Source organism: Struthio camelus, chromosome 3 (assembly GCF_040807025.1).
Source record: "Struthio camelus isolate bStrCam1 chromosome 3, bStrCam1.hap1, whole genome shotgun sequence".
NCBI classification, from domain to species: Eukaryota; Metazoa; Chordata; class Aves; order Struthioniformes; family Struthionidae; genus Struthio; species Struthio camelus.
This window is the reverse complement of record NC_090944.1, coordinates 31,293,784-31,308,975: the sequence shown is the minus strand read 5'-3', so window position 1 is coordinate 31,308,975 and position 15,192 is coordinate 31,293,784. Positions and strand designations below refer to the sequence as shown.

At 37.8% G+C, this 15,192-nt stretch overlaps 1 protein-coding gene across 6 annotated transcripts in view; it reads right to left on the bottom strand.

Annotated features, from left to right (window-relative positions):
* The window catches only part of ARHGEF10 (Rho guanine nucleotide exchange factor 10), a 119,589-nt gene that overhangs the window by 30,285 nt on the left and 74,112 nt on the right, over positions 1-15,192 (bottom strand). For all 6 annotated transcript variants that reach the window (XM_068937325.1, XM_068937321.1, XM_068937326.1 and 3 more), the window contains 6 exons: positions 10,003-10,118; positions 8,247-8,374; positions 7,624-7,724; positions 6,254-6,375; positions 2,688-2,774; positions 1,107-1,330 (listed from right to left, as the gene is read on the bottom strand). In XM_068937325.1, coding sequence (XP_068793426.1) covers positions 1,107-1,330; positions 2,688-2,774; positions 6,254-6,375; positions 7,624-7,724; positions 8,247-8,374; positions 10,003-10,118 — 778 coding nt within the window. The remainder of the gene's footprint in view (positions 1-1,106; positions 1,331-2,687; positions 2,775-6,253; positions 6,376-7,623; positions 7,725-8,246; positions 8,375-10,002; positions 10,119-15,192) is intronic.

Genomic DNA, 15,192 nt, shown 5'->3' with positions numbered 1-15,192 from the left:
TTCTTATTAGAATATGCATCAAAGAAGTTTAGAAAAAAAAATTAGAAAAAAAGATTTTCATCTTCCATTCATAGGAAGATGAAGATGAAAAGGACTATCCTGATCCTCCAAAATGTCTATACAGGCAATTTACCAGTACTTAACTATGACACATGACAATACACTTTGCGTTATCTTGGCTGAAGAAATGTTTCTTCAGCCAAGAGACATAATAAGAGTCGTGCCCAATGTTCTTATTAAAAGTCGATCTAAGACTTTCTGTTCGTTTCAGAAAATATGGATTACATGTTCCTGTAGAACTAGGGAAAAGAGAAAAGTTCACCCTCGGACATTAATTACACTTAAACTTTCCTAGAGATCATCACCATGGGCATACCAGGAATACTAAGTAGGTAAGTCTGGAATTAATTGCATTTAATGTTCAGAGATAATCAGTACAATTAGATCTCGGAATCTTTGGAAACATAGCATTTCCCTTAGAGAGAAATTTCTTCCCTTCATTTTATTTATACTGGCTGTAAACCCACATAAAAATTGCATGCTTATGCTCTCGCTAGCTACATCCCAGTTTGTTAGCTTACTGACCCATAAGTTTAGAAAACGTAGCTCCGTTCTTCAATATAAATCAAGTGATGATGCATTAAGGTAATCAGTTCAACCAGAGCAAAATAATTCATGTTAATAGTAAACAGCCATATCATTTATTCGCATGACAAATCCTGCACAATAGCACAATGTAGAAGGTTAACACACTCCTCATGTAATGCTTTGCCATTTTCAAAACTTTCTAATACCTAAAATTATAACATAACAAAAGTAATATTTGTATTTTTTCAGACATGATGTAAAATAGCTTAATCCTCTTATTTTTATTTTACATACTATGTTTTAAAATCATGTGGAGTGCATTTTTTCTTGATTTAGTTGTAAGGGATGAGTCGAAGTCACTGGCTATTCATAAATACAGTTAAAAAAGAAAACATCTGGGAAGTGTCTCACATAATTTTACTATAGGGTAATAAAGCTAATAAATTATAGTACACAGTACTATAACACACGAATTAGTACCCAGTATAGTACTACAGTACACTAAAAACGAAAATCACCTTCCTTCTTCCATGCCGAGGCAAATAGTAGGCACATTAGAAGCTTTTGTAAGAACGTTTTCAGAGTTAAGAGCCATGTTTAGCTGTTTCGGTTTCTCCTCCTCTGGTATGTAGACCATGCAGAGAATCCGTGATTCCACATTGAAGCATTCAATAACCTTGGGGCTGGAGTTTTGAAATGACACTATTGCAATCTGGCCCATCTGATTAGTACAACTGCCAATCTGAATTAGAAAGAGATGAGAAAGGGCAAAGACTGATACCTGTCCCCAGCAACATCAGCATTAACAAGAATGAATTCTTGGAAAGTTAGAGAGTATATCTCAAAATACATACATGAATATGAGCTTTCCAGGGCTAAGTTAAGACAAAACAAGAATAATTCAGCACAAATATAATAGGGTTTAAAGCATTATATAAGAACAGAGAATTCCCCTGTATACTCATACAAACAGTTCTGAGTTTTCCTTTTTTTGAAAGGAGGAATATTATGGCCTCTTTTGAGGCCAGAGTCATATGCATATGTACATACATAATCTAATGCAATTACAATACATACCTGTGTAATATACTATTTTAATAACTAGTTTTAGTTATCCCAAATATTCTTACAATAAATAATATAGTTGATGCCTGTCCTTTGTGCAGTAACAGGTCTACAAGTAAATGCTGTAACCCAACAGAAAGGGGAATTATTAATACCATCCATTTTTAAACTTGCTGATACAGGAAACTGCTCCCTGATCCAAGACTAAGTATCATCAATATGTCCTCAAATGTATATATTTTAGGGAGCTGGAAAGAGTGAAAAATGTCTGCCTGAGCAGAACAAAATGCTTTTCATCTAATTTCATATAATAAACTTGTTATGTTTATAAGAAACAAAATAGGGTGACAAAGAGGAAGAAAGAACATTATGCTGCAATAAAAAGATTTTATTGGCATATATTTGTGATAACTGTTTAAAATTAGCACAGACAAGAGCAAATTACACGTCTTCTTGAAAAAGAGGACTGGCAAAAACTATTCCCAACTTTTGCTTTTAATCCTGGAGGGTTCTATAATGTTAGTCCTCATAATCACAGCATTGTACTAACAAGAAAAGATACTATAATGATTAGAAGTTTTAAAAATGTATTGGCTATCTCACTTTGCCTGCTGAAATATCTGCATATTTGGGGTCATGACAACACATCAGAATAGTTTTTCCACATACAGTCTTAAATAGATGACTAAAACATGTTTTTTTAAATGTGGAAACAGATGGTGGGACAGTGCGTTCTCATATGGATTTTAGTAGTCTTCATTTTCAATTAGCACATACCTCGCTTCTAAATGTGCCCAGCACTTTGGAACTCACACTGGGCCGCACAAATCATACACAGCAATAAAAAGAATACAGAGAAGACAGTGGGATAACACGGGACAAATTATTAGTCATCCTTTAGAAGTCAATCTAAAATAAAATAATAATAATTAAAAAATCCATGCATTTCAGATTCATATGTTGCTAAGAGTCACAGAAAATAACAAGAAATGGGAGACAACCCCCCTTTTTTAGCATTTAAAAATTAAGCTTACCCAAAGAAAACCATGTTCCATGGAACAAGAATCTGACTCCGTATCGCCAGACAGGTAAGGTTCAGGATTATAGGCAGCACATTCAATCTTCAAACAAAGAAAAAGAGAACAGTTAACACATTAAAAAGATATGCTCGTTTCTTCCTGTTTCGGCTGTAATTACCTAGGGCATTTAAGCGTATCACAGCATCGCCAGGAGAGAAGGCAAGAGGCCGGTCTAGTCCATCCAGCCTCCAGTAGGCAGCGTTCACTCCGTGTGCATCATTCCTCACAGATTCTTTATCAAGTCTGCTCTTAAAGACATTACACACCAAAGACTACAAACTCGCTACCTGTTCTCCTCAAATGCTTCATGACCTTTATAACTTTTTTCCAAATACCCAACCTAAAGTCATCCTTGCTGTAACTGTTAGCCTGTTACTTCTCATTTTAGTCACCAGAACAGACTGTTTCCTTCCCTTCTGCAGTGACCTTTTACATAGAATAAGGTTGCCATATGTCATGACCCTCCCTGAGTCTTCTCTTCATTAGGCTAAAAATTACCATTTAATTCTTTTTTTTTTCCTAAACAAATCTGGTTTTTAAAGTTCCCGACTATCTCTGTTTTCCAGCTGTCATCTCCGAATCAGCTCCATAGATTTGGAAGTGCAGACTTTTCAAAACTGAATATATTGTCCTAGTAGAGATGTTAGTAACACTATTAATGAATGATTAACTCTTCTGAACCCTGTTTGTACATCCCATTGGTTATTTGCTCTTTGTAACAATATTAGATTGTTACCAATCCTTAGCTGGTCAGTCTACTAAAAATTACTTTTAATGACTTCCTACTCAACCACCTCTGCAATCTATATTTGTGAAGCTATTTATTTCTGCCTGAGCACACCTTGTGTCTGTTCTAGTGAACGTCATCCCATCTTTTTCCAGATTATTTCTCCAGGTATTTTACTCATTTTGAATTGTAATCCTATTCTAATACACCCACTCCCTCCCAACTTCATGTCATTCTGCCACCATCAGTAAATTAATAAGCACAATCAAGATTTCATCATCCTGTTCACCTAGGAAAATGCTTAAATTAACATCAGATTCAAGATAACTCCTCTAAATTTAAGTCTGTCTCAACTCAGAAAAGCAGGCAAGGACCAATTTATGGGCTTTGAACACAGGCATTTTTATGAGCAGCCACGGATTTCCATTTTCCCTGCAGTATCAATGGCAGAACACCCTAAAGTTTATGTAAACACCTTAAACTATATTAAAGCAATTCATAATAGCATACAGAATGATGTTCTGCAGAGTAAAAAAGTTCCTGATGGGGTGTGGTATTATGTTTTAGACAAAGTTCTCTGTACTGTGTACTGACGTACTTGTCTCAGACAACAATGATGTTGCAATTACATTGCTTGTGATTCTAGAGACAGTACTAACTTAGGCATTTCTACAAAACATGGTAATATATTATTACTAAAGTGAATAGTTAAAAAAAAAAAGAGCGGGTATAAGTTAGAGCGCCAAATTCCCAGTTTAATCTATTTAGTTTTTGAAAGTGCAAAGCATTTCACAATTCTCCTTGACGTCAGCAGGCATCACCAAGCGATGAGCAGTAGCAAAATCAAGGTTAGTTGTTTACCAAACAATTCGCCACAAGGATAAAAGATGTAAACAGATCAGAAAAAGGTAGGAAAAAAAGAAAAGAAGAAGAGCTCACCATGCCAATTTTTGCATGTGTTGCTTAATACATGTTGAAACTGTATTCTGCTAATGGTGATTTACAGTAGTTGTGACAGCTATATACATCACTAATGAAAGAAAAGGCAGCCTGCATGTTGGATGTTTCTTGGGCTGCTTGTTACATTTCCAAGTTAGTTTGTGTCGTAGTCGAAACTGAGGATGTTTTCCATATTTAAACAGTAGTAGCTTAGCTCTCAACTTTGACAGAAGCTCTTTGCAGAACGATGGCCTCAGGTGCAAATGTGCTCTGATGGAAGAAATTATAGGCTCCAGGTACTGCCCGTCAGTCTGAGCAGCATACTGACGGCTAACAAGCTGGGTCACTTGAGCAAACAGTCTCTTCCTGTTCCTGAGCTGTAGTCCCAGGGCCAAACCACAGCCGAAGCAGAAAAACAAGAGTGCTACTTGGATGATTTTGGCCAGCAGTATGTAGGCCTTAGGAGCATCAGGAATTACAGCCGGGCTCACAGCCATATGCTCTCTGCAGGAGCTGCAGAACTAGGAAAGCTGACCTGGAGCTCGGGCAAACACGGGCACGCACCGTCTTCTGCTAAGGTGACCATGGTAAAGATTATTATACAACTGTAAAGGCAACAGGCTTTCATTTCCTTGTAAAACAAACGGATCCTGTTGTACCTTGATTACCAGAGTTGGATCCGGGCCTTCACGGCACCTGGCATGGAAATATAGGACTTACAAACACACTGGCTCTAAGGAAACATAATGTATTTTAAATTTTATTTAAATTTGTTGGGTTATTTAGCCACTGGTGACTTTAGAAATTGCTCAATACAGTCCAAGCTGAGTGTTTAATATGATACGAATGGCTATGGTTCTATGGGAGACTGGAGACTTTCAGTAGACTTTGATTGCTGTAAACTGCAGGGCTCCTCTGAAAAACAGTGTCATAGGAACGGCTCCAGTTAATACCCTTATACATTTCAAATGCATTTCCAGTCAGCAATTACTTTTCCCCTAATGTCCAGGCCTGTAGGCTCATTCTTGAAATGAGGCTGCCAGTTGAACCTCCTTCCTGTGTAGACTGTCCTAGCAACGAAGATCTGCAGACTTATTCAGGCTTCAAGTGGTATCCATGTGATAACGTCAGCATTATGATTCTGGCCATACATACACAACTTAAACCCATCAGTGTTTTTGCACAAGCATAAGTGACTGATTGATGACTCAATAAGAAATCCTGTTGATGCATAGCAAGAAATCGTATCCAGCACTGTTCCCTTTGACATGCTGTATTTATTTTCATCACTAAAGCCAGTGGTAGATTTGACTTTAGAGATAGGAACCAAGGCGTTAAGACCTTTTTTATATCCCCTTTCAGAATAGAACTACATTTTTATATAAGACCCCATAAAATTTTCATTATTTTAAAACTCTTGATCTTTGTGCATTCATGAAAATCTGAAATTTGAGCAGGAGTCAGTACAGTTACACCAGTACAGGAGATCTACTGGTGACGAGATTCCTACACTCTGATTGTAAATTGCAGTTTATTTTGGCACTCCAAACAAAGACAGGGAAACCTCAAGATCAATTCAAAATTCCTAGCAGCTTTATTTTCATTGAGTGCTGAGCTTACATCTGAAATTGGATATCATACCATATAAAAGCAAACACTATGCTCCTTGGTGTCTCAAAGATGGCAGGTATTTCGCACTCCTGTGACCCCTCTTGGAGTTTCCATTGCTGTTGGTCTTACAGCAAGGTATATATTAGCAGTAATTCAAGAGAATGGGGCTGAACTTAAACTAACAGAACTATCTACAGTATGGTATCCTTTAGACATTGCTATTTCATATAACAGTTCTGTTTACCTTAAACTCCTGCTGTTTGGCCATCATCACTGGCATGTGTCTAACAAGGAGAGGATGTTTCTCCTTTTTGATCTGATTCCCATCTTCTTCTACACAGAACCAGCCTAACAGGTTATCCTCTGCTGTAACGGCAAGAACAAACAATAAATATCCCACAGCACTTTCACTGAATAATTGCTTACTTCCCTCCATAGAACAGAATAAAACTTTGTTGGAACTGATCAGGCCCTTTTCATGCCATCTACGCTTTGGAAGGAACAAATGATGGCTTAAAAGTATGAGCAGAAATTCAATACAGTATACCACATATATATGTTAATGTAAAAAAGAACACCTAATAGTAGCAAAATAGGAAGGGTGTTTTCTTAGCAGTCTCGTCAGATTTTCTTAATTATCTTGCCAGTAGGATATTAAAAGAACAGGCAGATTTGCTTAAAAACGCTACCAAATCTCATTTTAGACTATCAAATATGATCTATAAACACCATCATTTCTCTGCCTAGTGTTAAGTGACATCACTAACGACTACTATTTATCATAATTATAATGCTCTTCCTCCTGTAATGATTGAAATGTCTACTCCTCCTTTTTGTTTTTATTTTCTCTGGCTTCAGTGAGATACAAAAATCATCTTCTTTTGAGCAGGTGCTTTCTGCAAGTTGCATATCCTAAATGTATTTCAGTTTAGGCACACAAAGTGCCAGGTAACTTTTGAAATTAGGCTTCTTTGGAAATACAGGAGTCTAATAACATTGTCGTACAGGACATTACTTCTTGCTCCCACTGATATCAGGCTTGTTCCTGACAATCTCTCCAGTGAAGATGACAGGGTTATGTTAAAAAAAAAAAAAGCCCCCCACCACCTCAAACTTGTGTTTCAGGCATCCACCTATGGAAATATCTCATTATTTTAAAATGATGAGATATTTCATGCTCAGAAAGCTAAACAAATGAACCCAATAGCTTTACTGCCATCTTCTAGCTAAAATCATTCCTAAGCCAAGACTGAGAAATTTGACCCTGAAAGGCGTATGTTTGAAAAGTTTATAAGATCTGAAGATATAAGTTTATAATGGAGTAACTTTCCACCTCTCTGTCATCTACTGTATTTCACTAATTCTGATGTAGATATACCAGCTTGCAATGATTACGGCAGACTCTATTAACATATTGTGGAAAACATATTCCTTCATAATGAATCTCTCATCCTTTCTGGAACATCATTACCTTGTAATTATATATAATCACTATCTACTGTATTGCAATTTTAACGTCTTCAGATACACTTTCACAAAATAATTTCATTTTCTGTTAACATACTGTACATGGAGAACTATCTCGACAGTATAGTTCAAGTAACTAAGAATTACCAAGGGCCAGCTTAGCCATTTGTAAATTGTTGATCCAAGACTGTTTGATTGCAGGGGTAAATGTATTGAATACAGCTGTAAAGAAAGTAGGCCTCCCAGACCTGCAAGACAGGAAAAAAATAAAAACAAAAAAAAGTCATTCTTGAATGAAGTATGAGCATGAGATACAGTCATGGCAAAAAATGCTGAGCCAAATGATGAAATCTCATTATTTTCTTATATTTTACAAAAGACACAGCTCTGATATAAATATGCAGACTGTGATGTAATACGCCATATGCCCTTCTTCTGACATATTTTGCATGAAATTATATGAAAGGTTTACCCTTTGGTAAATCAGTACAACAACAGTGGCTACTCCCTATAAGGTGTCATTGCCACAGCTACTCTTACACGTGGAACACCACACTGAGGAACAGGAGAAAACCTACAATGCGGCAAAAGTCTACAATGTTCCAAAATGAGTGAAAATTGCCTTTGTAATGACATGGCAAGAGCAGTCAGAGGCTAACTGTAGAGAGTGAAGAGGAGGAAGAACTAAAGATTCCCAAATCCTCCCTGATACATCTATGCCTAAGACATAAGTGCATTCAGAAAACTTCAGAATCAAGGTTACAACTCACTTGTCCTGCTTTCCTGGAAGTTGTAGCTGGATTCTACAGCGATCTGCAGCTCTGATTTCATCTTCTTTTTTCAAGATCAGTTTTTGTAAGCCTGATGTCCAGTCATGGGCTACTGATTGGTTTAAGTTCTGAAAAAATAAAAGTTTAGAGTTAACACCAACCTATTGGCTTATTTCCAGCACGCTAACTAAGGTGATCTTTGCACATAACTAACAATTCCTGAAACTGGCATTTTAATCATGAATAATTTAGCCAGGTTTGTAAATGCATTTCAAAAATATCCTTAATGATGTGATATCGTATCTTATACCATGGTTTTACTCTTACATTGTTCACACCTTGATGATACACAAGTTATATTGCCAAACATTTGTCTGACTAATAAACATGAATTTGCTTCAAGTGTGTGCATGACACTTTTACTTCATTTCAAATTAATAGTTTAAAGACATCCCAAATTTTGTCTCTAAAAAATTTCACAGAAAAAAACTATAAATTATACTTCCAATATGTTTTTACTCAAATATTTGAGTCAAAATATTTACATGGCAATCATGCAAGGTCTTTGTGTGACGAGAATGTGTTTAGGTAGGATGCTGAAACAATAACCCCCCGACTGCCTAGTAAGTAACCACATGGGTAAGTATATTTGAGTGATGCTTAAAGCATCACTAGTAGTGAGCTACTGCTACACAAAAGTACAGTAATTTCAAACAATTAGAATTTTATGAAATTGAAACTTTTTTTCCAAAACAAAGAAGCTGACCTCATTCCTCAACTAAATTGTTTAAACTAAGTTATGCATCTTTATCTGGAACATTGCTTAAATTTAACAAGTGCAAAATGCAGTTGTATACTTCAGTGGCTAAATGTCTTATGTTTGATCTGTGGTATGTATATGCCCAATAATTCATCTGAAATTCGTTTCCAAATACTTGCAAAATTTTATCTAAAACTGCTGTTTCTATGAACTTCCTTCACAGTGCATGTTTTCACCAAGTTTGATTTTTTATTTAATGCCCTTGACTCTGAGGGTAATCATAACAGAGACTCATATACATATTTCATATACATATTCACATGCGTGCACACAAACACATACACACATTTATAGCCTTACAGTTGCAGGCAGGAGTTTAAAAATGTACCCAAGCACACGTAAACCAAAAGGCAAAAGAGAAAACAAATTTGTAAAGCCCTATGATTGTGGAGAACTCACTTCGAAATTCAGTGTTAACTTACTATATCTATTTGCCAGAATACCTGCTGAAAAAGCAATGTGAATAAAGCTGAAGCAAATTACTTTCAAAATTCCACTGAAAATCCATCAATGTTTTTATGATTTGCACTTGGTTTTAAGTACAGCTACTCCCTGAAAGCCAGGATTATGTGCTAGGATGGGCATTAAGTGCTTTCTCCAGAAATATTAAAACAAAAAAACCCCGACCTTCCTACTACTACATTGTCTGACTGTAAGAAAGCAATTTCTTAAGACTAAAATGTAATTCTGTTTCCATATAAGCTTAGCAGCTACTGAGCAAATGCAGATACTTGTAGTATCCACCTACACGCAAAAACAATAGAAAGAAACAAGATTAGAAAGCTGTAATCTACTTATAACTCTAAACATTTAACAGTAAATGAATTACTGGTGTTAAAAATGATTTTACTCTCTACAGAGAGATCCGAGGGAGAGATAACTATACTACTTCACAGCAGGAGTATATTTGAAAATAAATCCAGCTTGGTTTATTACCTGGTAGTTTCCTCTAAGGCCACCTATTAATTGACTAATTTGACCAACTACATTCAAATCATGTAAGAGGTTCTGCAGATCATGGTACAGTTGCCCTGGTCCCATATACAGCTTGTCTGCAATGAATAAAAACATTCGATTATATATAATAAAAAGGTGCAATTCTCAGTTAGAGGAGGAAAGCATGACAAAGGTAATACTATTAACATAGATCACTACTTCTTAACATTGTGTGAAATTTGAGCTTATCAGAATAGGCTTTGCTCCTTCCAGATCATAAAAACAACTAACACACTGATACGCAGCTAGGCCTTCACTACTTCTGAAAAACAGTGTATTTATATATGTACATTATGGCCCTTTTACTTTGCTGCTCCATATGCTTTCCATGTCCCCACAGCCAGATAATTGGGAAATACGCCATAGGAAATTATAGGTAGCAGTGTAATACTTTATTTTATCTGTGCATATCCTGGTGTTACCATAGGCATTTCCTTTCTGTTCAACGTATTATTGCCTTTTACAGTTACAGTTAAGACTAGAGGTTGTTCATCTGCTATGAAGGAGAACACTATCTGTAATTTTAATAAGCATGCACTATAACTGTGCCAAACATCAAAGCTTCACTGACTTCAGCAAGGACTAATTCCCTAAAATCTCTAAATGACGTTGAATTTTTCATTAGCATCAACCAGCAGATTTTCTATAATACATTCGTTTAAATGTCCTTCACGAAGATTGCTTTTGATCATGTGAGCAGTCCAAAAAAGTTATTTGCAGCCTTCACCATACTGGTTTAAAGCTCGTAATTTGTTAAACCTTGACAACAAGACACCTCTGGATCATATATCCACACCCGAACTCTGATGTAAACCAGCAATCTCACTGAACCGCTTGCAACTGTACTACAATCCTAATTAAGTGAAAAGGGATCTGCATCGAGATCAGCACCAAATCTTAGCAGCAGCAGAAACATTTTGCCTCGACCATCAATAAGTACACTTACTTACATTAATAAAGTAACACTGTAACTCAGAAAAATTAGTAGGATACGCTGCCTGTGTAAAAGCAGAAAGGTTGCAAAGCCCTGCTGTTCTTCGACGCGCAGCGCAGTGTTAGCAGCAGCATGGCCAACATGCTCTCCCCCCGCCCGACGCGTCCGGGCTCAGCAGGTTCCCCTCCGGCTGAACGACAGCAGCCGCACTACGTTACTCCTCCAGGACACCTCCTCAGGTGATATAGTTCACACAGTTCAGCACCCGAACGGTGGATCCCTTACCCTTAGCTAGTCATAGTCTTGGAAGCTGGTTGGTGGGCAGAAAATTCCCCTAGGCAGAACAATTTCAAGGCCGTGTTGGCAAGAACACAACCTAAATATAACGCTGGATATGCGCTCCCAGCCTACAGGCAGACAGAGCACTGCCCAAAAGCAACGCCAGACAGCCGTCGTACAAGTAGATAACCCAGTACCAGAAGGGTGCTGAACAGCCTCTGAAGTGCGAAAGAGCGCTAGGGCGCTCTGGCACGCTCTCGGCCGGAGCCAGGAAAGTGCTCCGCGCGCTGCGGGAGCTAGCTCCTGCCCGTCAGGAGCAACGGGGGTTGCACGCGGCCACCTGCCCTGCAGGAAAAGACCTTTCAGCAGCATGAATACGAGCCACATCAAGGGGTCTTGCTGCCCATCCCGGATACACCAGATTTTCCAGTTTAGATGCAGGCAGCACATCCATTTCATAAACCTGTTCCTGTGATCAGTGTAAAAAACAAAGAAAGAAAAAGACTTCTGTGTATTGCCCTTGAGCACTAAACAGGGAACAACTGCACTTACTACTATTTACCCAGCCAGAGAATAGATGCAACTTTCATCCATTGTTCTTTGCCTGTTCTGCATGTTAATTAAGAGTACAATGTAGCCTTTCTTATCCTCACAATCAAATCAGTCTGTAAGAATAGATAATTCAATTTATTGTATACAACAAAGAGAAATAATTCCGAAGTAGACCGAAGAGGAAGAGCTTTTAGATTATGTTCTGCAGAGTATTTCAGATTTGTTTAAAAAAAATTGAAACACTTTTCAGTAACCGTAGCCTGCATACTTTGATTAAGCTGCATTTTGACTTTCCCCAGTCCAAACTCCAGAAAAATCAATATCTGAAAATTCAAAAAACAGTCGTCTCCCTGTATCCTTCTTCTTCTGCTAGCTTGCACCTACTTTTCTAACTAATGTCTACAATGACTATAATTTATTAAGGCTCAGAATTGCTAGTTCCTCGACACGTCAAACTGTTGATTTCAAAGGGTCTACTTGCAAAGAAAATTACCATTCAGAGTTAATAGGAGTCTGGGAAAATCTAGCTGAAAGCCATGATGATGTGTTCATCATTGTAAGGGACACAAAATGAAACCATTATTGTCCCAAATTCTGTAACAAAAAGAGAATTTCTGCAAAATAAAATTTAGCCTGATTGTAAGTAACTGGCAGTTTAGTTTAGTTTTTGGCAGGAGTCCATTTATTTACCTGTTGTTTATAAGTTCCACTATTAAATAATCCAAACTGCAACACTGAAAAAAGTACTATGACTATTTCAGAAATTTATACTTGAGGGTCTGAGCCAAGTGAACATTTAGAACTGTGCTGTGAAAAGCTGAAAGTGTGCAAGGATTCCCCTGTTCAGGATGGATACCCTCACTCAAGTGAATTTCACCGACATTATTTGTAAAGCTTAAAGGGCAGTAACGTTTTCTGCAGCTTCATAAAGACAGAGTTATCTGAGATTTCACTTCATTATTGAAAGCAGGTCAGAGAACTGACACTAACTTCCAACCTGTAATAGCAAGGGTTCAGATAACTCTTAGATCCTGTGCCGTAGCCTTCAACTGAAGCCATAAAGAAAGCTTTATCTACTTACACAGGTGGGCTTTCCTCATGCAGCACATACCTCCATTGTCCCTCCAGCAGCTTTCCTCCACAATCCTCTGCCTGCAGCTTCTAAAGCTCTTACAAATATCCAAGTCCCAGCCTTGAGAATAAGGCATGAATCTTCAATTTGATTCAGTAATTGTCACCTGAGTCTATTTTGCCTGCATCATGCATATTTCATAAGCTTTTAAAAAAATCAAGATAAAAAGGGAGCAATAAGAGTGTCAAAATAAACAAACTAAGCTAGCATTTGAAATTCTATCGTGCAGAAAAACTGTACTTAAGTCATTTCAAGCTCATTCATTAAAGATCAAGGTTTTAGCACAGAAAACCAAAAAGCAAATGAACAAATAATTCAAGAGAATCTGCCTCCATCCTCTGACATTCTAAAGGAGAAATGGCCAAACTAAGAAGAAACTGAATTGGTCAGTCAAGGCCAGATCAATGATCACGGTTACCATCATTCTTTCGTGGAGGTCCTTAGTGAGCACAGACTGAAACACAGAAAAATAGCTGGGCATAAGAGATCAGGAACAATATATCAATCAATAGAGAATTCTGTCAGAATTTACCCTTTGATTTATGTCTAGATAACGAGTTACAAGTTACAGCAAGTTCATTTCTGAATTTGGTCTTGTAATGGTTAATCAAAACATCTTTTAAAATAGGATTAGCTTGTTTAGTTCCTCGGCAGTTAACAATATGTTATTTAATAGTTGATTTACTTGGGAATTCTTGATGTAGGGCTTTTTCCTGGGTGAAGGAGGTGGGTGGCACTTGAGTCTAGAAATGTGTCAGTTTTAACACAAAGTTTATCAGATGTGTTTCTCAGTTCAGAGCCAGAGAGGGAGAAAGACTCTACTCAACGATTGCCTGCTTCAGCCTACACACGTTCCCTGACTGTTACATTGCTGGCTGTTTTGGGGTGGGTGTTCACTCTTTCTTTTTTTCCATGGAAAGCACTGAAAAACCTTTGGCTTCATCCTAGTACAGACTTTTTTAATTCTGAAAGGTTTTACAAACGATAAAGCCATTTCCTTCCCATTTCTAAGGCACTCTTGCTAATTATCAAACTCCAAAACAACTTATTTTTCCAATGTGAAAAATCCCCACAAGTTTAAAGAAGGTTCTTCCCAGCTGTAAACATCCTGTGAGAATGATGTGCTCGGGCAAAAAAAGATGCAGTGCGCTACAACCAATAATCATATATGACTCAGGAGGTAAAGTTCTTTGCATTCCACCCACAAATGCAGGGGGAAATCTTGGCCACACATAAGCTAGCAGGAATTTGTTCAGCAACTCCTTTGTTGCTAAGATCTTTCAAGAGGAATTCAGGGCCTGTTGCTTCACTACAGACAAATTTATTACCAAAAATGAGGAACTGATGCAAAATACATATTTCCTTGCTCAGCCTTATGAAATCTATTCAAGGTAGCTCTATTCACCACCACCCACTTACTTTAGAAGGGAAAAAAAAAGGTTGAAGTTTAAATTGATTTTTGCTGCTAAGTGAACCTAGGGTGAGAAGATTCTGCCTTTAAAAGCAATTACTCCTTAGTTGAGATATTTTTGAGTACAACAGTAAACACCTATTTTGCCCGGTTATTTTCTAGTGCTATTCTTAGCATCACAACTTTAAATTCACCGCTACTGCTTGGCTTGAGGTAACTCCTATTAACTCAGACAGAAGTAATCTTTAGTGCATTTATATCAAGCTACTTAAAAAAAAAAAAACATGTAGGAAACTCCTTGGGTGTGGTTAAAGTCTGCTTGACTTGGCTCAGGCAAAAGTAGGAGGTAGAAGCTGTGCATGCATATGCACGTAGGAGAAGTGTCTGTGTGTTCACTCTGTGCGTGGGCAGAGTTGTCTTATTCGGAGCATTGCTTTGACATGCTCTGGGGACAATAACAAATACGACCTGAATTTAAGACTCTCACTGCCTTGGAGTGATCCCTTTCATGCAGCCGATCTGCCTCCGACAACACACAGCTCTTCCCGCGCCGCTTGCCTCCTCTCGGCAGCTCCCCGCAGCCAGCCCCTGCAGCTCTCGCTGTGCCGGGCCAGCACAGCGGCAGCTGCTTTTGCAGTGATCCACAAAGCAACTGCTTCCCTGGCATCACTGGGGTCCGGCTCCTCTAAATTTTAAATTCTTGTGGACATCACAGGCATGTTGGACGTTTAATCCTGAGCTGATCATTCCCCATTCTTGCTTTCAGTGAATTACTAAAGGAGAGATTTATTTACAGTGGTGATGTTACTTGCACACCTTTTC